At 39.9% G+C, this 23368-nt stretch overlaps 4 protein-coding genes across 4 annotated transcripts in view; 2 read left to right on the forward strand and 2 right to left on the reverse strand.

Moving 5' to 3' along the window:
* PIP5K59B (Phosphatidylinositol 4-phosphate 5-kinase 59B) overlaps positions 1 to 1221 on the forward strand; it is a 108777-nt gene extending 107556 nt beyond the window's left edge. Inside the window, exon 20 of the mRNA XM_074108784.1 lies at positions 912 to 1221. Coding sequence (XP_073964885.1) covers positions 912 to 923 — 12 coding nt within the window. The 3' untranslated portion in view covers positions 924 to 1221. The remainder of the gene's footprint in view (positions 1 to 911) is intronic.
* A 2040-nt stretch (positions 1222 to 3261) lies between these two features.
* On the reverse strand, positions 3262 to 13493 carry LOC141443471 (uncharacterized). The gene is made up of 5 exons (XM_074108789.1): positions 13390 to 13493; positions 12375 to 12646; positions 10917 to 11106; positions 8569 to 10549; positions 3262 to 8144 (listed from the first exon to the last, which is right to left on the reverse strand). Exons 2-5 carry the CDS (start codon positions 12585 to 12587, stop codon positions 3338 to 3340), a joined length of 7191 nt encoding a protein of 2396 aa, XP_073964890.1. The 5' UTR covers positions 12588 to 12646; positions 13390 to 13493; the 3' UTR covers positions 3262 to 3337.
* A 100-nt stretch (positions 13494 to 13593) lies between these two features.
* Positions 13594 to 15727, forward strand: LOC141443472 (uncharacterized). Its single transcript, XM_074108790.1, has 2 exons — positions 13594 to 13701; positions 14450 to 15727. Exon 2 carries the CDS (start codon positions 14467 to 14469, stop codon positions 15565 to 15567), a length of 1101 nt encoding a protein of 366 aa, XP_073964891.1. The 5' UTR covers positions 13594 to 13701; positions 14450 to 14466; the 3' UTR covers positions 15568 to 15727.
* A 52-nt stretch (positions 15728 to 15779) lies between these two features.
* LOC141443474 (uncharacterized) lies at positions 15780 to 22521 on the reverse strand. The gene is made up of 8 exons (XM_074108794.1): positions 22434 to 22521; positions 21946 to 22060; positions 21539 to 21608; positions 20553 to 20653; positions 20002 to 20144; positions 19008 to 19487; positions 17440 to 17517; positions 15780 to 15851 (listed from the first exon to the last, which is right to left on the reverse strand). Exons 1-8 carry the CDS (start codon positions 22442 to 22444, stop codon positions 15809 to 15811), a joined length of 1041 nt encoding a protein of 346 aa, XP_073964895.1. The 5' UTR covers positions 22445 to 22521; the 3' UTR covers positions 15780 to 15808.
* Between the last annotated feature and the right edge of the window lie 847 nt (positions 22522 to 23368).

Here is a 23368-nt window from a genome sequence, read left to right on the forward strand (position 1 = left end):
TGGGATGTGATACTTTGGGAAAAGTTTTTTGCCCATACATTAGTAATCCAGTTACGTTTTGTATAAGGCCCAGTTTAGACCTGCAAGAAAAATCGTGCAAGTAGCATGACAGACATTGCTGCGCTAGATTGATCACTTGAGCTTATTGATTTATTATTTTATTATACTTAAACCACTTGCACCATTTTTCTTGATAGTCTAAACCAGCCTTTCCTAAAGTGGGCGAAAACGCCCCCTTGTGGGCGCTGGAGGTCTACATGGGGGTGGTAAGGAGCCTAGAAAAAATCTTCACCTTTGTGCCTTCATTAGGTGAGACTAATATGTTATGGAGTTTTTAAGTTGAAAAAGATGGAGGCGCTACAAATAACTTCTTTCAAAGAGGGCGTTCGACGAAATAAGTTTGGGAACTTCTGATCTAAACTGAACTTTATACTAAGTAATATTATACGTCAAGTCAATAATAAAATGCACATTTTGTTTGTGCCTAACATTAAATGCACATTTTGTTTGTGTCTAAAATTAAATGTAGGTATTAATTTAAGGTAAGTGATCACAAAAATGGTTTCTGTTTTGTTTGTTCACATTGCATGCTTTGTAGGTGAAGGTTTAACTGTTAAAAAAATCTGCTTTCCTTTTTTTCTATTTTTTGCACTCTTTGATCGTACACATTTTGGAAATAACAAGTGTTCATTTAATATATACGGAAATACAGACAGAGGAGGCGTAGAAACAAGATCTCGGGAACCCTTCCATACGGGAACGGAATCCTAAAAAATTTTTTTTATGAAAGAAAAACTGAAATTATTTTACTTATTAAGAACTTTAATAATTATGGTCTTCAATTTTCCTTCTTAACCTTGATATCAGGTTCCAGATTGACCTTTTGTTTAATTTTATTTATTATTTCACAGACACGACTTTGAAGGAGGTCGGCGAAGACGACTCTATGCCAAAGGTAAAAGGTTGATTTTACGTCATCACTGCTAAGTAATTAAGCATTTATTAGATACTTAAATAAAATAATTTATTTTCAGAAAAGATCCGTCCATTTATATAATTATTGTTGTAATACCAATGCATGTTTTTTTATAATTTAAATAATTTGAAAATTGAAACATTTTCTTAGTCATTTTTTAATGGTGTCCTGAATTATGTTACCATCTTTTTTATTTTTGTAATATGTGTTTTTAAAGATGAGAGAATAAAAGTAATTTATTATGATTTGTTTTTTTTCTTTGCCTGTGACTCAAGTGTGATCTTCCAAACTGTGTCGGCTCTAACCCTTGACCAAGGTAGAGCGAGATAGTCTACACCGCTTCCGCGCCTCTCAAAAGTCGTCATTTTAATTTTGCACTGGAAACTGGAAAATGGCGATCCTTGCCATGTGGGTACCTAGAGCGAATTCTGTGACGTGTTTCGTAGACATCAGCCGTGTAAGAGATATGAGGACCCGAGACCTTATACGGCATTTGTCAGTTTTTATATGTATTATAAAACTTAGATCATTTAATAGACTGACGCCATGACTATTATTTCAGTATCAGATGGGTTAAATGACGCCCCTTTTTTAGCACCGGAAGTAACTATTTTTTTGGTACTTTCGGCAAGTTCCGCCGCGGCAGACTATCAAATTCGGACTCAGCATCAGTTTTATGGGAAACCATTGTGCGTTTCATCGCGGTATCAAGTAGGTACGAAATTTTTCAGTCCGCTCTCCGTCTATAAGACATTATAAATTAAAACTTTACAATGGCTGTTATGGAATAGAGAATCATTTTTTTTAAATAAGAATAAGAATGTTTTATTATACCTTTACAAATAACAAAGTTATAAAGGTTTGAAATTCAAGGTTAGACGGAGAAAGACATACTTGCATGTGACGTCACACGCAAGTAGCGCCTTACAAACTTGCTGCATGGAGAAAAGCGTTTGAGAAAGAGCTATAAATCCAATTTTCAACTGATTTAAGTTTTCTCTTCACTAAACACTGTCTGTTTAAGGTTTATGTCAATCAAATTTATTAAAGTGTAATAATATACAAAAATGGCAAATTCAGGAGTTGTCAAATACCGTATTGTCTACTTTACACACTTGGAATGGATTATTCACATTAGTTGCTCTGGCAATACGGAAAAGGGCTACTACTGCGGCTAATAACTTGGAATCACAATAGTTTTCACCGCTTCTTTCTAACACATGGTACAAGATGAGCGTAGTAAGAGATCGAAAATGCGACCGCGATCGCAAAAGCAAAGTATCTAGCTAGTTGTAAAGAGGGTTTTCACAGAGGTGAAATATCGCTAGATGGCGTTAGTATCGGTGAGGTCCATTGACGTTTGACGTTTGCTTGCGATTGGCTCATTTAGTTATTTAACGGATTCGATTTGTAGCATTCGAAGATGGCGGATATAGACAATATCTAATTTTGCTATTTCTGTTTCTTTGGCTAGTTGAAGTATAATTTTGATAGTGTTTTATGCGGCGATTAACCTTAACAGTGAACAGTGATCCCAAAATCCTATATTGCTCTCGTGTCTAACATTTTTTAATGCGCATGTGGTCTCCACGTGGTTTCTGGAATTTTACTGTCAAGTTGCAAAAACTACAATCACCGTACAACGTGCCTCTCAAAGAGAGTTTACCTTGACACTGGCGAAATTGTCCTATTAATTAGGCCAGAAAAGCCATATTTTAAAAGAGAAGAAGAAGTAGTTATTTAACCAATCACAAGTAAACGTCAAACGAACCTCACGCTACTAACGCCATCTAGCGATATTTCTCCTCTGTGAAAACCCTCATAGCGTGATACGTTTCGTATTGCATTCTACATTTAGCAGCATTTGGCAGGCGAATAACTTACTATGGCCAACTTTTCGCGTGTATCTCTCAACGTCATCTAAAACATGATACATACAACAAGTTTTATTGTCTTGAGTGATCACTAACAGCCCATACTTTGAAAGTTTGTAGGTACTAAATAAGAGCAAATGATAAAAAATGCATTGGACAAAATATATCATCTCAGCCTACATATGTCCCACTGCTGGGCACAGGCCTCCTCTCAGAACGAGAGGGCTTGGGCCATAGTTCCCACGCGGGGACAAAATATATACTTCTTCGATATTCGTTTTATCGCCTGCCGTAGAAACAAAGCCTTCTGATTTAAATTGTTTCCTGTCCCATTCTAGGTAGAACAAAACAGAATTGGTAGCTCTATGGCCGGTCTGTAACTGGTCATGGACCAGCAAATAAAACAAAAAATTAAAAAAAAACTACAACGATATATTTCCTCGAAAAACCAAGTATTAAACATCACGAACTAAAACATTTCATTTTATCAACGACACAACGCTTCTTTTTGCAACCTGTTCACTGTTATTTCTCCATATTCACATATTTCTCTTTCTTTTTTGCGGGCGAATTTTGGCAGTTTGGCTACGATATGCTCTTTGCCATCGGAAATAGTTTTTTCTGCATAAATTTCTAATACAGCCTTCTTGGTTTCGTAACACTGTAACACTTCAGCAGCTGTTATTATCCCTAAATTAGCTAGTGGTTTATCTTCGTTGTTTTGTCCTCGTTTTCTATGATTTAGATTTTTAGTGGGTGCCAAACTAGCCAAGATCAGCTTGTTCTCATCCGATATTTTCAGTACTGTTTTGCTATCCTCTACCTCTTCGGGACTATCATCGGACGAAGAAGTCATTGGTAGTTCATTGTCTATTTCTTCGGAATCCGACTTATGTACTAATCCCTTCTCAACAATGGATTTTCTGAGCACAATAGATTCACAAGCATAGTTATGAATAGACAAATTGAAACTGTTTGCTCTGCTAAACATGAATTTCGATCTTTGAGTCTCCCGGTCTACTAGAATTGGTGTTTTATAATCAAGAACAAATATGTCTTCACTTGTTCTAATGTCGCAATTTGTTTCGATATTTATTTTTAAAGGTTTTCGACAGCAACACCAACCGCCTTGGCCAAGTTTTTTAATTTTCTTCTTTACGGCGCATAGGCAACCTGAATCAGCACAGCCTACCAAAGAATCTCCACTTTTTTTACTTTCCTCGCTTTTATTCTTAGTAATATCAGATTTGACATCATGTTTTTCTTTCTTTAGCGCTAAACTGCTTTCAGAAACGTTATTTATACTATTACTATCTTTATAGCCCGAGCTACGCAAAGATTCAGGCGAATCTTTGCAATTAATGTGTATATTATCAATATCAGCGGTGTCTGAATTAACTATAGCGTTAAGCAGGTTAGTTATTTTATCTAATTTATCTTTGTCTTCGTGTTCCAGTTTACCTGCTCTATCAATGGCTATTTTAAGCATTCTTATTCTTTCTGTTTTGGTTCGACCTAACCAAGGCGGTATATTAACTAAGAATGGTCTTGAATTATCCGAACTCATTAGTGAGTTGGATAATGTTTCTTCACTACACTCTTGATCTGAGTTACCAGTGTCTCGTTCGAATTCTCTATCAACATCAGTTTTGGACTCAATAACTTGTTCACTTCCGGAAGATTTTTCGTCTAGTGCAATTTTGCTTTTATTTGGAGTTTCTGTAGTAGTTGCAACACTCTGAGAAGCCATAGTATTCATTTCTTTGTTAGGACTACTTGATTCTCTGCTAGCTTTACTTTGCTTAGATTTATCATCAGAGCAAGTCAAGTCCCACGTGGCTCTATGAACAGAGAATATATTGCTTGTTTCTGTTCCTGTTTGCTTTATGTTACACCGTGACATTTCACTGTACCCTGTTGAAACTGTGTGAAACTTCTCAGAGATAGTTTTGGTAAAATTTAAATTTTTCTGAAGGGCACTCAAATCTTTATCACTGGGTATGTTCTTTTCAGTACGTTTGAAATTTTTAATAACTACATGTAAGTTAATATCATTTGGATCTTTAATTGCCACCTGTTCTGGTGTTTCATTTGGATGTACTACATAAATTTCTTTTGAACCAGTTTTAATTACTTCAGTCTTTTTAATTTTTTGGGTATCTCCATCACTTTTAAATCCTATTCTGGCCAGTTTGTCGCCCTGAGTGACTTTTATGGTAAAATCGAGCTCGACTACGTTAGATATGCTCTGGATGCTTGCACTTGCTTTATCCTCTGCATCTAAAACCGCTGGAGTTGATACTCTACAGATATTAGACGCTTTGTACGTGCTTCCAATAAGAGTTGCCACATGAGTACTATGTTTCGCTTTATTTCCCATCATTGCAGGAGTTTCTTTGGGACACCTTATTATCATGTTTCTATCAGTATTGGAGCTCTTCGTTACTCTTATGACTAAGTGCGTAGCGTTGCCCTTGATGTCAGTGGTCACGCAGTTTGGTTGGTTACACCACATTGCAGCTGCCTGTTCTTCACCACAAGGTTTCTTCTTCTTTTGGAACAGGCCAGCAAACTTATTCTTGTAGTTCCTGCATTGTTTCTGGCATTCTGCTCGTATTTGTGATTCTGGTGTCGATCGTTGCGATGATGGCGTAGATGGTTGCTTTGTCATGCATGGTGGCGTTGCCACATATGGTGAAGGTAACATACAAGGCTGCGGTGGCATACATGGTTGCGGTGGCATACATGGTTGCGGTGGGATACACGATTGCGATGGCACACAATATTGCGAGGACGTATTTGACTTCTGTTTCATACGTGATTGCGGTGGTGTTCCCTTTTTTTGTTTAGGTGGCTTTGGTGGTTTGGGTAGTTTTTTAATTGATTTTATAGGTGGACTTTGTGGAGAACATTGATGTGGGCGGGGGTATTGGTTCGGAGGCGGACAATGAATTTGAGGAGGACATTGGTTCTGAAGAGGACATTGATTCTGCAGTGGACATTGGGGTTGCGGTGGACATTGGGGTTGCGATGTACATTGATTCTGAGGGGGGCATTGGTTTTGTGAGGGACACTGGTTCTGAGGCGGGCATTGGTTCTGAGGTGGACATTGGTTTTGCGGAGGACATTGATGCTGAGGAGGACATTGGTTCTGAGGAGGACTTTGGTTTTGAAGTGGGCATTGCATCATAGACTGATATTGATTCTGAGGTGGGCATGGGTTTTGTGGTGGACAGTGGCTTTCAGATATAGGATGAGGCTTAGACGATCGTTCAGGAAGTGCATTGCTAGGTAAATTAGAACAACCGTATGGTGTAGGGATAACAGCCGTAGACGAATATACCGTATGGTTACTGGGGTACTTGGGTGGAGCGGCATTTGCAAGGCAGTCCGGACAACTGTGAGCATTTGTAGAGGGGGGTGGAGGGGGAGGAGGACCCTGATGTGAATGACAATCATGGCCAGGCTGTACTGGAGGATTCTGTGAGGCGTAATGGGGAAACTGGGGTGGTGCAGGAGGTGCTTGGCATGGTGGAGGAGGTGGAGGGCATGGTGGTGGAGGTGGTTGGCATGCTGCTGGGTTTGACGGGCACGCTCCTGAATGTGGTGGATATCCTGCTGAATTTGGTGGATACGCCGGTGGCAAACCAGGGCAGTGCGGTTGGGCAAGGCCTGGGCAAGGTGGATAATTATGAGGCGCACAACACGGTGGATGCTGAGGGGAACCTGAATCAACATATTTATATAACTTCCTTCTATTAGCACAATCTGGTTTGCATTCCTTTTCTGGTTTGTGTGAATGATGGCTCGACTTGTGTGATTTTGAACACTCAAGTTTTGAATACTCCGGCGAAGGCGGCACAGACAATTTGTTGTTGGTGGGCCAGGGATACTCCGGCTCTGAACTCGACGAGCAACAACTACTTGAAGTACTTGAAGACGTTGGACAGTCACAGGTAGCTTCTTTCTCTTTCTTTTTCTTCTCCTTCTTTTCTTTATTTTCTTTCTTTCCTTTCTTTTCTTTCTTTTTTTTCTTTTCTTTCTTTCCCTTGCCTGTTAGTTTGGTCAATGACGTTGTCTCACCACTAGTGCATGAGGCTGGACAAGATTGGTTTGCATTTTCTGCCTTGAACTTAAGATTAGGCGGAGGGGGAGGTGGAAACATTTGAGGACACTCTCTTGGCCTCATACATTGGCTGCTGTACTGTTGACTCACCGCAGGAGCAATGGAAATACGAGCCGGGCAAGGCGTTTGAGCTATAGGAGCAGCAGAAGTACGAGCTGGACAAGGCTCTTGATGACTTGGTGTACTAAATTCAGAAGGTCTTTTAATGAACTGTTCAGCAGGACAACTCTGCTTCCTGGGAGCTGCTTCTTGACAGTTTTGGGGCGGCTCCGGTGGATTCTCCTTGCACATTGCGCTTTTAAGGCAAGGCGGAATGTTGATAGGGACACAACATTCTTCGGACCTTTTGCATGGGGTAGCCGTTTGACTTTGCGGTTTCTGATGGCAAGGTGAAAACTTCTTTGTCGGCGTAGTCAACCCGCCTGAGTCGGGTTCGTGCAGTTGAATCTCGCAAGGCTCAAGATCTAACTTAGAGTGTTTTGGACACTTTACGTCACTTCGATACGCCTTGCATGCCGCCCCTTTGTATGCTATTATGCCTATCACTTCTTGACATTTGTTCGGATCATACAAGTCATAATCTTGAAGTGAGACGCGTTTTGAATTACACTTTTTCTTCTTTGGTTTTCTCTCAGCGCACATCGAGCCTCTAGAATCCAAGTCTGGCGAATAGCAACATCGATTATCTTCGTCGTCTGACTCGTCCCTCCATTTGGCTTTGTTGCTGCAAGCATATGTTTTCCTTTTCTTGGCAACTTCCGTGGAATCTTTAGGAAACACTCTTTTGTTCACATTGTTTTGTTTCTTGTCTTTTTTTACTTTGCTGTAAAATATGTTGCTGTTAGCTTCGTCCATGAAATGTCTGTACGATTGGCTATCTGTTTCTGTTGCGCTGGAGGATATTGTCCCGGAAGTTCGGTATTCTTCGCAGATGTTTGGGCAAGACTTGGACCCCCCAACCCCAGGTGTAAACGGTAGGACACAGTTCTTTTCAGAACTGCATTTTACCTTGGTATTGCTGCGGCATGTAGAATAGAGGTCTATGCCTAGCGGTATCCACTGGCGGTAATAATCCTGCAAGTAGCTTTCGGCAAAGTCGCATTTCTTTTTAAGGGTAAAAACTTTGGGCCCTGTAATTTCTTGGACGTAGTTTTCTTGCATTTTCAATCTGAAATTTAGATGTATACAAATGTAGTGAAAGTATTTGAACAGAAACTAACCTATTTTATACAAGCGGTTATTTAGTTTCACCTGTCCCGTTGTCTGTCTGCAGTCAAATCTTGCAAGATAAATTTTAAAGATAAATTCCAATACTTCCATACCAACTTCCAATAGTCGGATTGACTTGAAATTTAGTTATACTTGGTATGCAAATGTAGTTTGGGTGACAATGTAAGTAAAGACGAGAAAAAGTACAGTCAGAAAAAAAAGCTCGTATTAAAATGTTTAATTTAACAAAAAAATATTAAAAAGTTTGTTTGATGTAACTAATTTAGAAAAAGAAGGACGCTTAGTGCTCAAACTGACAAAATTCGATAGGATATTAAATAGCATAGTTCAACAGATATATAATAATATGTTAGTATACGTACATAGGTTTCATTTGTGTTATTATTCCTACTCCAATAACATCACATCTCTTCGGAAAAGACACGCGACTGCCCTGGATCACCACATCCCTTTGGGTAGGCCGTCGTTTTATAATAGTTTCTAGAACTTTCGATTCATTATTCTTACTGTCTTTGACACTGACAGTGACACTAATTTCGTTAAAGGTGTGATCGCAATTATGATCAGCGACTTTTTTGATATCCGATTTAGATTTCAAAGTTTCGTACTCTACGATTTTGTAAACTTGTTCATCACTCATTTGACATCGATGTTCTTCACTGTTCGTCGAGTCTGAGAAAAAACCTTTTGGTATATCAATTTTAAGAAAGTCAGAGCTTTCCTTGTTATTAAGTTTGCTAATATTGTTTGAGTGAAGCACTAATTCTATTCTGCGTGAAAAAGTTCTCGCTGTGTCTATAGCCCACTTGTTCTTAGATATTGCCACTGCAATGTTTTTTGAGTTTTCTCTTGACGATGGATTCTTTTTGTTCACTGGTATCATCATTGGACTACACGTTATAGTTTTGGGTATCATCCATGCTTCGATGTTATGTTGTAGAAAATTTACTCGTTTTGTAGTTGATCTATTGTTGTTGTGAGTTGTTGATGAAGCACTTTTAGATCGTCTAACTATGCCTGCGTCTTTGTACACATTGTCCATGAGCTCAAATACTGTACTGCTGCTTGTAGTGTACGTGTTATTGTTCCATCTTATCTTCGCACTCTCATTAGACTCAGAACTATTTGTTATGAATTTACTCAGCCACGCTTTGCACAGTACTTCTTCGTACTTCGCAGTGATGACTTCCTGCTTGCTCGGTACTTTGGTATAACGTCTAGCGTTAGACTTTTTTGGTGCTTGATGTACTAGCGTATCTTTTATTTCGCATCTGTTAGCTGTTACGCTCTTTTTATTTTTACAGGGTGTTTGATCAGATTGAGTCTTGCTCTTTTCTTTTCTTTTAAAGAAAAAGAACTTTTTCCCTTGAGATTTTTTCTCTTCTTTACTGTCAACTTTCTCCTTCGTCTTAGTTGCGTTCTGTGCTATAGGCGACGGTTTCTCTGATGGATTTTCGCTTTCATCCAAATGGATTTTTTTACTCCACAGTCTGAACATGCTTAATACACCTTGATTGTAACCACTTTCGTCATCCTCTGTCACTGTTAATACATCACTTTCATTTTTAGCAGTCTCCACCTCTTTGGGTGGATCTAAATTTGGTGGGTTATATGGCTTAGAGATATAGTACGATCTTGCTACTAGAGATGGTGGATCTGATGCTACAGAAACATCTTTGTGACTAGGAATTTTGGAGCTCGGTTTTACCACCACTTCATTTTTTGTTTGTTCCTTCTTATGACTTCTCCGTAGCGCTTCAAATCGTCTCTTTAACAATGACGTACTCTTGTGTACAGATTTATTTTGAATTTGTTTCGATGGCGATTCCAAATGCTGGTGCTTTGATTTAGATTCGAACAACTGCCTGTATTCTCTTTCTATCTTATTTTCAATAGTATCAACTAACACTTGGCTCAGTTTGTTAGTGCTAGAAAGTTCTAAATTGTGAATATGCTGGATTAGAGAATCAGAGGAAAACTTAGCATCGGTATCTTTCTTAGCTAAGTAAGCTTTGCTTCTAGGCTTTATAACTCTTGATATGTCTTTAGGCATTGGTCCCAAATCATCCGTATCAACATGTCCCGAATCGTCGTATGATTCATTTATTGATTGTACTTGAGGTATAGCAGTGACAGGATGCTTGTCTTCTGCTATGTTAACTTCTTTATTATTGTGGTCACTTGAAAGAAGCATTTCCGAGCCTGTATCAGCATTGCAACACTTAACAATTGGTGATAGTTTTTCATCCACTATCCCTGTTGGTTCTTCTATAGCCCCACCGACACATTTCGAAGACGTTCTCTTGGAACCGTAGTAACTTTCGGTATCGTCTACAGATCTTCCTTAAAAGAGAAGTGATATTTGTAGAGATTATATTTTGAAAACATTAAAAATCAGACAATCATATTTGTACAATACACATCTCATTTACATATTCCAAGAGGAAGGAAGCAAAATATGGATTTAAGGGCATCTTATTTGTGACGGGACGTCGCTTACCAAATAATAAGCGATACACTGTGAGAAAATTACAAGGTAAGCAATAGGCGACCTTATCTCTAAGCGATCTCTGCCAGGCAAACATTATGTCCGATATTTTTGAAAATTCAACTGACGCAATAATCTAACCTATTATGCCAAAGGATACTATGCGATAAAAAATTATGCCAAAAAAATCTGTCAAGAATCTATTGCCTTAAATCAACTTACGGTCCCGTATGAAGAAACTGGAGAGATCAGCGCTCCCAATGCCCCTGTCCTCCGTATCAGGCAAGTACACTCTCTGCGTCTTCCGTCGGTTCATGGTCTTAATGCTGCTCACGCCGATGCCCGTGTTGGAGCTGGTCTTCACGCCATGGTACGCGTAGATGTGTTTCGGGGCGGTATTGAAGTACCTCGGCTGTATGGAGGAACAATTAATAAAACTAAGTATGAAATATTAATGAAATAAACAAAATTAAGTATGAAATAGTACAGTGTACATTGTGTCTTAAGGGTGGTAAATAAGGAATTACCAACGAGAGTCTATTAATGAGTCGATGTTCGTAATTCTAGTACCGCAAGTGCGACATACAATATTTTTCATCACATTTGCGAGTAAAATTTTATATATCTAAAAGAAAAAATATAGTTTTTCCTAATATTGGCGATACCTTAGGCTGCGCTCTTGGTAGCGTCGCCCTCCCCCTCCCCCTCCCGCAGCATGCGCCGCAGCGTGCGTGTGCGTGTGGGCCAGCGCGTGCAGCAGCATCAGTACGGACATTGACTCATTTACCGACCTTGGGCTTCATGACAACAAAATTAGTACGGGCAATTTTTTTATGGTATGGGGGGAAAACGAGCAGGCGGATCGCCTGATGGTAAGCGATTACCGTCGCCCATGGACACCTGCAACACCAGAAGAGTCACAAGTGCGTTGCCGGCCTTTAAGGCCTTTGAGGCAATGACTCATTTACCGACCTTGGGTTTAATGACAAGCACATTAAGGTCGAGGGTTTTGTTTGTGGGGTTGCAAGCAAGGTAGCCTACATGTTACGACACTGTTTACGAGCAAGTGTGATGAAAAAGAGTTTACGTCCCATTCTTAGACCTACCGAATATAAGCACACAAAAAAATATACTTATAAAAAAAAGTTTCATGAATAAATAAAATTTAATGCGAAAGTTTGCGAGTAGGTCAGGTATATATTTATATTGTTTAACTCTTTGTTGTAGGTACATAAAACATAATAAATTAATAGTTACCAAGAGAAAGAGAAAAAGATGATGAAGGATGAAGATGTACAGAACGGAAGAGAGATTATGTCTGTTGTTGGGTTTGGGTGAAATTCTGTATGTAGACAGCTGGATGTCAGGAATAGGCTACTTTTTATTCCGATATTGAAATAAAATCTCGAAATTTAAGGTTGCACGGTTGCTCGAAACAAGTTGCTTCTTAGACCACTTACTACTTAGACCTGCTTTTGAGACGAAGTGACACTAACCCGTCAATCCGACCACTGGAACCGGGTCAAAATGAACTTGCATGATTTAAACAACATTAGCGTACAAAAATCGACTGAACCACCCACCACATCGACCAGCCTGTATCTTTCAACTTCTAGTTCTGATTCAAATTAATGAAATGCTTAGTTTATTTAACTCTTAATTATTTAAAATACTTTTAACCTTATGTGTACGATGCTTCCCATTCGACATTCTGCATGTGCATACTGGGTACATATCCTGTCTTGCATTGACTTGGCACGCGGTGTCCTGTGCCCTCACATACCACTCGCTCTCCCCCACTATGTATCCTCCACCGCTTCTATATTCATTAAATTCACTCAAATAGGGACTGGGTGGCAGCTGGGACACATTAACACCTTTACTTTCAGTCATTTCTTCTTATTTATCATCATTTTACATTTTTTAAGCATTTTTCGGTTTATTTTCTAAATCTGTAATAAAATTCAATTAAAAATATTCCGGAAAAACTTCAGTAAAAAAGGAATCTTTTCCTACATCATCATCGTCATCATCATCACTTCTTGTTTTTTACGCTTCACTGCTGAGCGTACCCTTGCTATCTAAAAATTTAAGCGCTAGAATGTTTAGTTAAAGAACAAGCGCCAGGTTTCAAATTAGTTGAAGAATATTAATAATAATAGTTTATTGTCAAAAAGTTACATTGTTAATAGTTTTAACATAAAGTGTAGGGTGTTAGTCTATAATATACGACAGTCTGGTGTCTAAACTAGGCTGAGCCGGCGAATGCAATTATTATACATATTAATATTATGTCTCGTGTCTCCAACATTTTTGTATATAAACTTCAAGTTTAACAACTATGTAATGACACGGTTTTGATGGTTATAAAGTGAAAAGAGGTCTGAATAAAGGTCAAAAAGTTTTGGGTCACAGTGTTGCTGGTGAAGACGATTTGTGTGACCTGTCCAGTCTAGGGCTCTTACTGTTTTAGTATAATAAAATATTAAAGCTCTTGAGTTTACAGTCCTTGAAAGTCCAGAAATGTGAGAAAGAGGTGACAGTGTATGTTTAGGCCGCGGGAAATTAAAAAATGGCAGCAGTTGCGATAGATAACTTAATGAAAATAAATGTTTTCCTACTTGTAAAGTCTAAAAGAAAAGACAACGTGTAAAATGAGGCTTTAAACAATTTCGCAACTTTTAATTGCACTTACCGTATTTTAAATTACTTTTTGAAACTTCTCACTTAACTAATTTATCAGTTATTTTTCTCTTTCCCAAATTTTCGAGGGTTTTCGTCGTGACAGAATAATGACAACGACATAATTCTGACAGAGAAATTTCCTGCCAGATTTTTAACTGCATCATCAAAAAGTATTTTTGTTGATCTCCGTCATGGTTGACTTTGACAAAAAGTATATTCTTTTGCGAGACGTTTACTGTTTTTTATGAATGTATTTGTATTTAAAATAAGTTCCTGGTTTCGCAAACTCGAATAAATAGCTGGATAATATAAGGATCTTATGGTACGTTTCAGATACTTAAAAAATATAAACAAACGTAATATTCTGATGGTGCAATTGTACAAAATATTTAATTACCTGATGTTTTATGTTACTGAACTAATGGACCTGTATAAAAACAATCTTTATTTTTAGTTTAAGTAAATTCATGTGAGGATCTTCTAGAGGGGTGACGCTCTTACCCGGCCCGGATAATACCGACATGGAACTACTGACCCTGTTTTTCGTGTACACGCCTATAGAAGCTCACGTCACACACACATTTCTATTGGCGTGTACACGAAAAACAGGGTCGGTATTATCCGGGCCGAGAAAGAGCGTCACTAGAGCAAAGCTGGCCATAGATTTTATAGACGGGCAAATGAAATAACCCACTATCATCATAAATGCGAAAGCTTGTAAGTCTGTTTGTTTATTTGCGTTTTCACATCTAAACCGCTGAACCGATTTAGATGAAATTCGGTACCTACACACAGTTTAAAGTCCCGGGATGGGCATAGTTTATCCCGGAAAATTGCATACTTCCCGCGGGATAGCGATAAATGAACCCAACGCGGACGGAGTCACGGGCAAAAGCTAGTTCCGCAATTTAAAAATATGTACTTAAATATAAATATCATGGGACACTTGACACCAATTGACCTAGTCCCAAACTAAGCAAAGCTTGTACTATGGATACTACCTACATTATAATAATCATTTAAAAATATCTTCTATAGCTTTAAAGCGGAAAATGTTGCTACTATTTCAGAAGCTCCTTATCCTCATATGAAATCAAACGATCATCACGGAGTAGTCAAAATTAATATAACTACACGTACGTATAAAGAAGACAATAGAAACCGTCCTAACAAAATGGACCGGCATACCTGCAGAAACAATCAAAACACCAAATTCATATGTTCCATCTGCTTAAACACTAAACTGAACGACGAGGAAAAAAATCTCGAATGCAACAAGAGAAAATCGAAATCCTGTCCAATCTGCCAGAAAACTTGCGATGTTAGCGTAAATAATTCAAATGACAAAACCAAAAGAGATAAAACTAATATAAAAAGAGTGGACGAAATAAGCACTAAGCACATACAAACATCTAGAACTGATGTCACGCAAGGACTAAATCTTCTTAATGAAGTGCTAACAGTATTTCAAAGTAAGAAACAATTGTTTATACAGAAAGAAAAAAATGGTAAAACTGTCATGGTCAAAGATGCCAGCATATCGACTGATAATGTAAACATCCATAAGCCTAGATTGACAGTGAGCAAAGTATTCCAATTTTCCATTGACGAAGCTAATACAAGCAACAACGGCTTGTTTTCAATAATAAATTCCTGTCAACCAGAGCCCAATAACTCCCAGAACTCCATAGATTTGATAAAACACAAATCATCTTCGATACCCCAAATGAAAATGGACGAATTGAAAAATTCACTCAAGGAAAAAACTAAATCCAAGGACGCGATAGAGGAAGTAAACAGGATGTTTGCAACTGTGAAAAGAGATGATAGAAATGACAAAGGGAACAGACCTATGATAAGAAACGGGCCTCGGGTGTTGCCAGTTGTGAAAACGAATACATTTTGTGATCCGATGCAGAATAAATCTGAAGAGATCATTTCTGATCGAAGCGAGTCGCGGCCGAGCTGCAAATGTTGTGAGACCAACTTCTATCTGTCGAGTGGAGATTCCTTGGGCAAACAAGAATGTTGCCATCAGAAATGCGATGATGACAGATGCGAGAAATCTTACGTCATGTGCTCGCACTACAGTAACCATAGACGAGAAATACAAAAGCACGTGCCAGTCTGCGAACGATGCAGAAATATGCAGGATGACAGTTCAGAGCAATGTTGCGGTTATCTGTAATTATTTAAAGTCTTGAATAAAATTACTGATAGAAGTAACTTTGTCTGTTTCATCATCAGCCGTAGAACGTCCACTGTTGGATTTAGCCCTCCCCCATAATTTATGTTTATTTTTGTGCATTTGTCCCTTATTGGTATAAATAGAAAGATGGTGAAATTAACTAAGGCTTTTATTAAAATAATAATAATAGTAATTTATTAATAAATAACTACCAATAGTCTTAATACGGTTAGAAAATAAACTAGAAATAAAAACTTTCTGAAGACAGCTTGCTCTTGTCGCCTCTGAAACAAAACGAATTCTAAATTAAAAATTAAGTTACAGATTCTTGACTATAATTAAAATATTATAATTTATAAACGTCATAATATTTTCGTATTTTTTGTAAGCAGTATTTTTGTATTTTTTGTGTGTTCAGTCAGGGTTTTCCGTAAATCAAGTAACATGTTTAAATCACGCAAGCCCAACTGTCACAAATACCTGATACAATTGTACCTAACGCGTTTCGAACTCTCTGCGAGTTCATTGTCAAAGTTGGTTAGTTAACAAACACCCGTTGCCAAACAAAACAAATATCATACATGGGTCATGTTTACAAAAGTGTTGCACAGACGGTGCACGATCTGTACAAAATAGCGTAGTTAATCGATGGTACAGTCAAGGGCAAAGATATCGACACGGCAAAGGTACAAAAATATGTATACACGACTTTATGCACTTAACATTAAGGCCGTGTATACAGCAACTTTGGCCGTGTCGATATCTTTGCCCTTGACTGTACGATCTAATCGATGGTACGATCTTATCGATAGTATCGATCTTATCGATACAGATGTAGTGAATATAGGTACGGTGACGAGCGTTAATTTGGGACCCATTTCGTGAAAAAAATCCTTTGAATTGTCATACAAAATAAGTTTTTGGTAAATAAATCACTTTTAATACAAGCTTTTTTTTCTGACTGTACTTGTATTGTCACCCAAACTACATTTGCATACCAAATTTAAAGTCGATGCCATTAACCTTTGAAGAGTTCCGTCCTGTGGAGACGATCCTGGCTTGACTACCAGGATGTCACTACCAGATTATTGTATTGTCATGCAATTTACATAAGTATACCAAATTTCAAGTTAATCCAACTACTGGAAGTTGGTCGAATTTAACTTGCAAGATTTGATTACAGACAGACAGACAACGGGACAGGTGAAACTAAATAAAAACTTGTAATGACAGATTTTCGATGTTCAGTGGGTCCCAAATTAACGCTCGTGACTGTACTTGATTCCACTTCGGTTGTCTTCGTACTCCAATTGAGATCTGACTTTTCCCGATGGAATTACAATTATCCATTATATCTGTATCACACACAGATAGAATTGCGATTAGATTAAGACTCCTTACTTAAGATTCCAGAGTCTTAAAGACTCGACTATATTTGACAATTAAATTGGCTTATTTTATGCGTAGGTACTTATGGATGCAAGAAACCTCAGCCTCGAAATGAGTGTTTTTCACAACACTAGTTGCGACTTGCGATAAATAACACGGGACAATTCACACCAATTGACCTAGTCCCAAAGTAACCTTAGCAAAGCTTGTGTTATGGGTACTAAGCAATGGATAAATGTAATTATATAGATATAGATACATACTTAAATACATATTAAAAACCCAAGACCCGAGAACAAACATTCGTATTTTTCATACAAATATCTGCCCCGACACGGGAATCGAACCCGGGACCTTAAGCTTCGTAGTCAGGTTCTCTAACCACTAGGGCATCTGGTCGTCAAAATAGATAGATGCGTGCGATAGATGTTGTAGATGAAAACTATCGGTAGGTACGTATTTTGGTTACACAATTTCAAGTACCTGTTGCCGCCATGTTTCATCCTGCATCTCTCCATCTTTTCGCTGTGGGCCCGCTCCCAGTCCCGTGGTGAACTTTGACTGGGGAATAAACATTCATGGCTTTAAACACGTTCAACGAGAGTAAGTTTTTGCGGTATCGTTGGGTGATGCATTGACAGCTTCGTGAAACATGATTTATTTTTTCACATCTCATAATAAAATTAAATAAGGGGCTGTTTCACCACCCATTGATTTATTTTATTAGACGGATAAATGTGATGCCGTCTCCGTCTGTTCGAAAAAAATAAACAGAGACGCGGCATCACATTTATCCATCAGATAAATTTAATCAATTGATGGTGAAACAGGGGGTTAATATAATAAAAAGGTCAGATAAAATAATTACAACATACAGTCTGTTAGATAAATTGCCCCGCGTCATACCAGGCGCAAAGGTATTCCTGCCTAACCCGTTGACACGTAATAGACAATCTTTGCACCAGAAACGACCCAGAGCGAGGGTGAAGTCCTCTCACGAAGAAAGCGCCCCACAAACTTTTGCCACTGAGCCCCAACAACCGGTCGTCTTCACCGCCAGTGGGACAATAGTTTGTGCATGCCGAGTATATCTCGCGCTTTTTAAGGATGCGTTTCAACCAGAGATGTGCGAGGATGTGCTGCGAGAAATGTGTTTTCATGAACCAATAGAAATGAAATGAAATAGTTTATTTTGCTTTAGACATGGTAAAATGGTCTTATAAAATAGTGCTAATGTGCTATGACATGTCTAGCCAGATACATTGGCATGCAAACATTGTCTTATATAACCTTCATTTACCTATCCTCGCACAGCCACAGCACCGCTCTGGTGGAAACAGCTGAGCGGAGCGAGGCTAAGTAAATGAAGCGTTTCTATTGGTTCATGAAAAACACAATCCTCGCACATCTCTGGTAGAAAGGCAGCCTGAGGGCTTCCATCTCAGCAGCCGCTCCCCCATCCTTGAGGTGCGACCAAGATGCGAAGAGGAAATAGTACATTGTGTCTTAAGGGCGGTAAATAAGGAATTACGAACGAGGGTCTATTAGAAGCCCGAAGTCGAAGACTGAGGGCTTTAATGAGTCGATGGTTGTAATTCTAGTACCGCCCGTGCGACATACAATGTTTTTCATCACATTTGCGAGTAAAATTTTATATTTGTAAAAGAAAAAATATAATTCTTCCAAATATTGCCAATACCTTAGGCTGCGCTCTTGGATGCGCCGCCCTCCTCCTCCCCCTCCCGCAGCACGCGCCTGACGAGCGTGTGCTGGTCCTGCAGCAGCGCGCGCAGCAGCATCAAAACGGGCATTGACTCATTTACCGACCTTGGGCTTCATGACAAGCACATTAAGGTCGAGGGTTTTATTTGGGGGGTTGCAACAAGGTAGCCTGCATGTTACGACACTGTTTACGAGCAAGTGTGATGAAAAAATACTGACACGTGCGGCTTCTTCTCTTTTGCCAGGAAATTGAAACGTAATCGGTCAACTTTGCGACTCCTACTTCACTCCGTTTCTGTCGTACCGTGAATAAAATAAGGTCTACTTACTCTCCTAATCTCAAGTCGAAAAACGGCTCCCCGCTAACTCTATCGTTCTTCAAACTCTTCGTATCAAACTCCTTTGTCAGCACCCTTTTCAGCATGTTAGAAGAATCCACGAACTTGCACATACACTCATTAAGAGTCTGCATTTTGATCAACAACTCGTTTTTATCACAAGCCTCTGTCGGACTATTGACCAGCTTCTCCAATTCATTGGTTATCATCTTACAATTATCTCTCAAATCTATATTCTCAGTGTTTGTTGACGCGTGCTTTAATATCTTCACTTTTGGTGTCACTGTCTCGACTATGAACTCGCCTTCTTCTAATTCGTCTTGCGGTTTGTAGTACGGTTGTCTGAGGCCGAATATGTCTTTGGCCGGGTCGTCGGCTAGGCTGTCCTTTGTTTTTGCCATGACCAGTTTGAGGAGATTGTCCATTCCGATTTTGTGGTCGTTCAAGAGATGACGGTCAAGGACTGTGATTCTGAAATTTTAATTGGTTTTAATCATTGTAAATATTGTTGGATATAGTTTGACAGATATTGTAAAGCAGTGGAAGAGCTGTATGAACGAACACACATTTGTTGCAAATGTAAGTATCGTAAGGTCACGGGTGAGCAAAATAATTGTTTATGGTTCATTTAGTAAAATCTCAGAATTTCCAGGCCACAACAAATGATACGCATGCGAAGTCGCGGGAAAAAGCTATAGTACAGATCTAGTGAATAATATTTTTCCATAGAATTTTGTATACGAACTTTTCAGACAAAATACGATGGAAAAACATTAATCACTTGATCTGTAACTTTCAAACTGCACCAAATTGGATTTTTTAATATAATTTTTGTGGTACGGGCAGCAGCAAAAGTAGATGAGCGGTTGTGGTGCTTATTATGGTCAACACGTCTCTTATTACCTTGGCAATAGAGTTGTGTGTAGATTTTGAGCACCGTTACCGCTTATCCACTTCTGCTGCTGACTGTACTGCCAGGCCTCACCTATCAGCCTCGAAGGTACACAGATGGCACACGAAGGTCTCCTTCACTGCGTCTTTCTCCGGCAAGACGCTTCTCTTGGTGAGAAGTGGCGAGTCTTCTTCCTTGAAGGCTTTCGAGGTACATTCGCTTGGCAGCGATAGGTCCTTTATAAGGAAAATACAGACTATAATTACGACTAACGGACTACGGAAAATACAGACTATAATATTAATTAGAATTATTTTAGCCATTTTTGAGATATTGAACTTTGAAATGAATATGTCGACGGGTTTTCAACATTTGTAAGTCAGTTAGGTAATGTATTAAACCATATCTCAAACATGGCTGTACCGATTTCTAGTAAACAAGCTGTCGAGAATCCGTCCGCGTAGAATTCGTTCATCGCTATCCCGCTGGAACTTTACAATTTTCCGGGATAAAGACTACCGTCCTTCCCCAGGATTCAAACTATCTGTATTCCGAATTTCATCTAAATCGTTTCAGCGGTTCAGATGTGAAAAGGTAACAGACTTACGCATTTATAATATTAGTGGGATAGCAGTGTTACCTACCTCCCCAGTCTCCTCGGGGTGCGAGAAGAGCGTGCGACTGCGGCATATGCGCGCGCGCAGCCGGTCGAACAGCCGCGTCGCCGACGATGTCCTCCCAAGCACTACCGACCACAAAAAAGGAAAAATCTCTTGATTTGTTAAAAAAGTATTTTAAAGGTTACAGCTCATTACAGCCACCCGGCACCAGACCAGCACCGCCTCGCCTCGCTTCTTCATATGGATTTGTCACCGGATCACCTCACTCGCGAGGTTGCCACGCGCGGACGCCCGCACGCTTGCGATGCGCTGCTCTCAATCCCCCCCCCCCCTTCATCCCTCCTACTCAAAAATTCGTGGACCACGGGAGGTCCACACTCGTTGTCAACGCGCCGTCCGCGCGTGGACCACCCGTCGACACCGAGTGGACGCCGAAAGTCGAGGCGGTGCTCGTCGGGTGCCGGGTGGCTCTAATGAGCTGTAACCTTAAGCGCTGCCACAAAAAAAAAACAATAATATTTGTCCTGTATCCAAGCTGCAGTAGCGTTAGTGGACATAGCTGTCTCGTTTGGACAAAAAGACGACGGCGGAGAAGGTGTTCGAGCATCCATGAAGCGGCACAGGGCCTGGTACTTTCTATGAAGTGCAAAATTTGAATTTCGTATCTTGCCGTCCCCCTTAATATTATTTGATACGAGAGTGAGAGGGACGCTACGATACGAACTTCGATTTTCGAATTTCGTCGTAACCCCTTAGGGCCGCGGATCCAGCGAGCCCAGCTGTCCATCATCCCGCTCGAGTCTCAAAGGGCTAACAAAGACTCAAGTGTCTTCCAAGCACCAGCAGATGTTCCTGCACTCGAACTTCTGGCCGGAGGGGCTTCGGCCTAAAAAAATTGACCTGTTCCCCCTCCCCCGGGCCCAGAAGCTGGGTAAGCACACCCTTGCACTTTCGTACTCACAAACTTCCGCAGCTATAGGTAGGATATACATGTAGGATGTTCCACTTACGTTTTATTTCTCTTTCTGGTTTGCTCTCGAGCTCAGGCTGCATGGCTCGCGGCATCGTGTGGGATTTAGCCTGGTCAGAATGAGGCAGAATAATGACATCTCATACCTCTAAACGAGCAATTCTGTATAATTATATATTTCGGGAATTTTTGGAAACGGCTCTAGATTTCGATGAATTTTGGTATGTAGGAGTTTTCGGGGATGAGCAATCGATTGAGCTTTGTCTCAAATATGTCTGGAAAAATTCGAGTTTTCGGGTTTTAACCCGAGCGAAATCCTTTGAATTGCCATGAAAACAAAATTACAGATATATATTCTATCTTAAGTGGGTCCCAAATCAACAATCGTGACCGTACTTTCTTATTGTATGCTATGGCTGACGTTAGGACTGCGACATTTGTAGATACCTTTAAGTTAGCATCATTGACAGGGTAGCTGAGGGTGCAGGGGCTTTCATGGTGCAGCTGCTGATGCATCAGCAGGGCGCTTTCGAAGTTCGAGGAGAAGCTGCATTGCGAACAGCTACGGACATGGATAATATCAATGAGCTTAGTCCATGGGCCAGGGGGGGCAGGCATAGGCGTGAAGAGGGCCAATTCCAGGGTAGGCAGTGCCTTACCTTGCCTACCCTACTGTGGTGTTAAAATAGCGCTGCCTAGGGTAGGCACTAACGGAATTGACCTAATGCACACCTGAGGGGAAGGCAATTGCCCCCTCCCGTAAATTGTATGCTTTGTTTGTAATATGTATCACGCGTTAACATTTGAAAAACCTCGCAAGCCGCCAGTTACGTATTAAAAACCAGCGCGAGTGATCCGACCTAAGAAAAATTCACTTGCCCGAAAATAGCTACAAAGCGCGGCCCAAGAATACTACATAAAATTAGTGTACTTACTAGTAAGTCATAAGAAATATTAAAAGAACACTCGTAACTATAAATAAATTGCTAGTCAAATCTGCTGATATCTGTCATGTCAACTCGATTGTGACATTCTCGTATTAGGTTTTTAAATTCAGCAGTCAGAAGTTTCTTTTACGAATTTGTCAGTAACCTCTTGAATGGACTCTTTAGGCGAGTTTCGAATGAGTCGCGCTGTCATCGTTCATCCACCATTACCTCTCATATATCGTTTTCTAGATTTTTTTTACCGTACAACGCCAAAACTACTAGACACTGGCAAAATTGTCCTCCGATGGACAGAGCCATATTTTTTTAAAGAAACAACAACTTTAGGCAGCGTTTCCGCTTAAGATGCGTTGCGAGAAATGTGTTTGTCGTTAACCTGCTGCTGAACTGTTTCCACTAGAGCTGGCCTGTGCGAGGATAGGTAGGGGAGACCTGGGAGAGTTGTGATTGTGACAGAGGAGAGTAGTGACAACGTCGATTTTTGGGTACTTATTAACTGGTAGCGAGCTTTCAAGTGTCGAGCTACCAAAACGCACGCTATTGCGAGCTCGCCAGCAGTTAATAAGTACCGTAAACTGCTTCAACTTTGCCCTCTGGCCCCAACATTGCCTGAGTTGATTTAGAGTCGATAACTTGGCACTCTTGGCGATAGAGCGTAGCATGGTGTGATCAAAAACACGCATTTAAAAGACTGCTAAGCTAAAATGGGACTGGGCTGGACACGTCTGTCGCATGCACCCACAAAGGTGGGCTTGCACAGTTACTTGAGCGTAGCATATTAGGTGGTGAAACGGATGGACAGAATCCGGAACCCACGCTCCAAGTCTCAAAACGCATAACCGACGTTGGGAAAGAGACTGAGATAACGAAACTCCAAAAAGTGACACTGGTGCGACACGTCTGTCGCATGCACCCACAAAGGT

Source organism: Choristoneura fumiferana, chromosome 27 (assembly GCF_025370935.1).
Source record: "Choristoneura fumiferana chromosome 27, NRCan_CFum_1, whole genome shotgun sequence".
NCBI lineage: Eukaryota > Metazoa > Arthropoda > Insecta > Lepidoptera > Tortricidae > Choristoneura > Choristoneura fumiferana.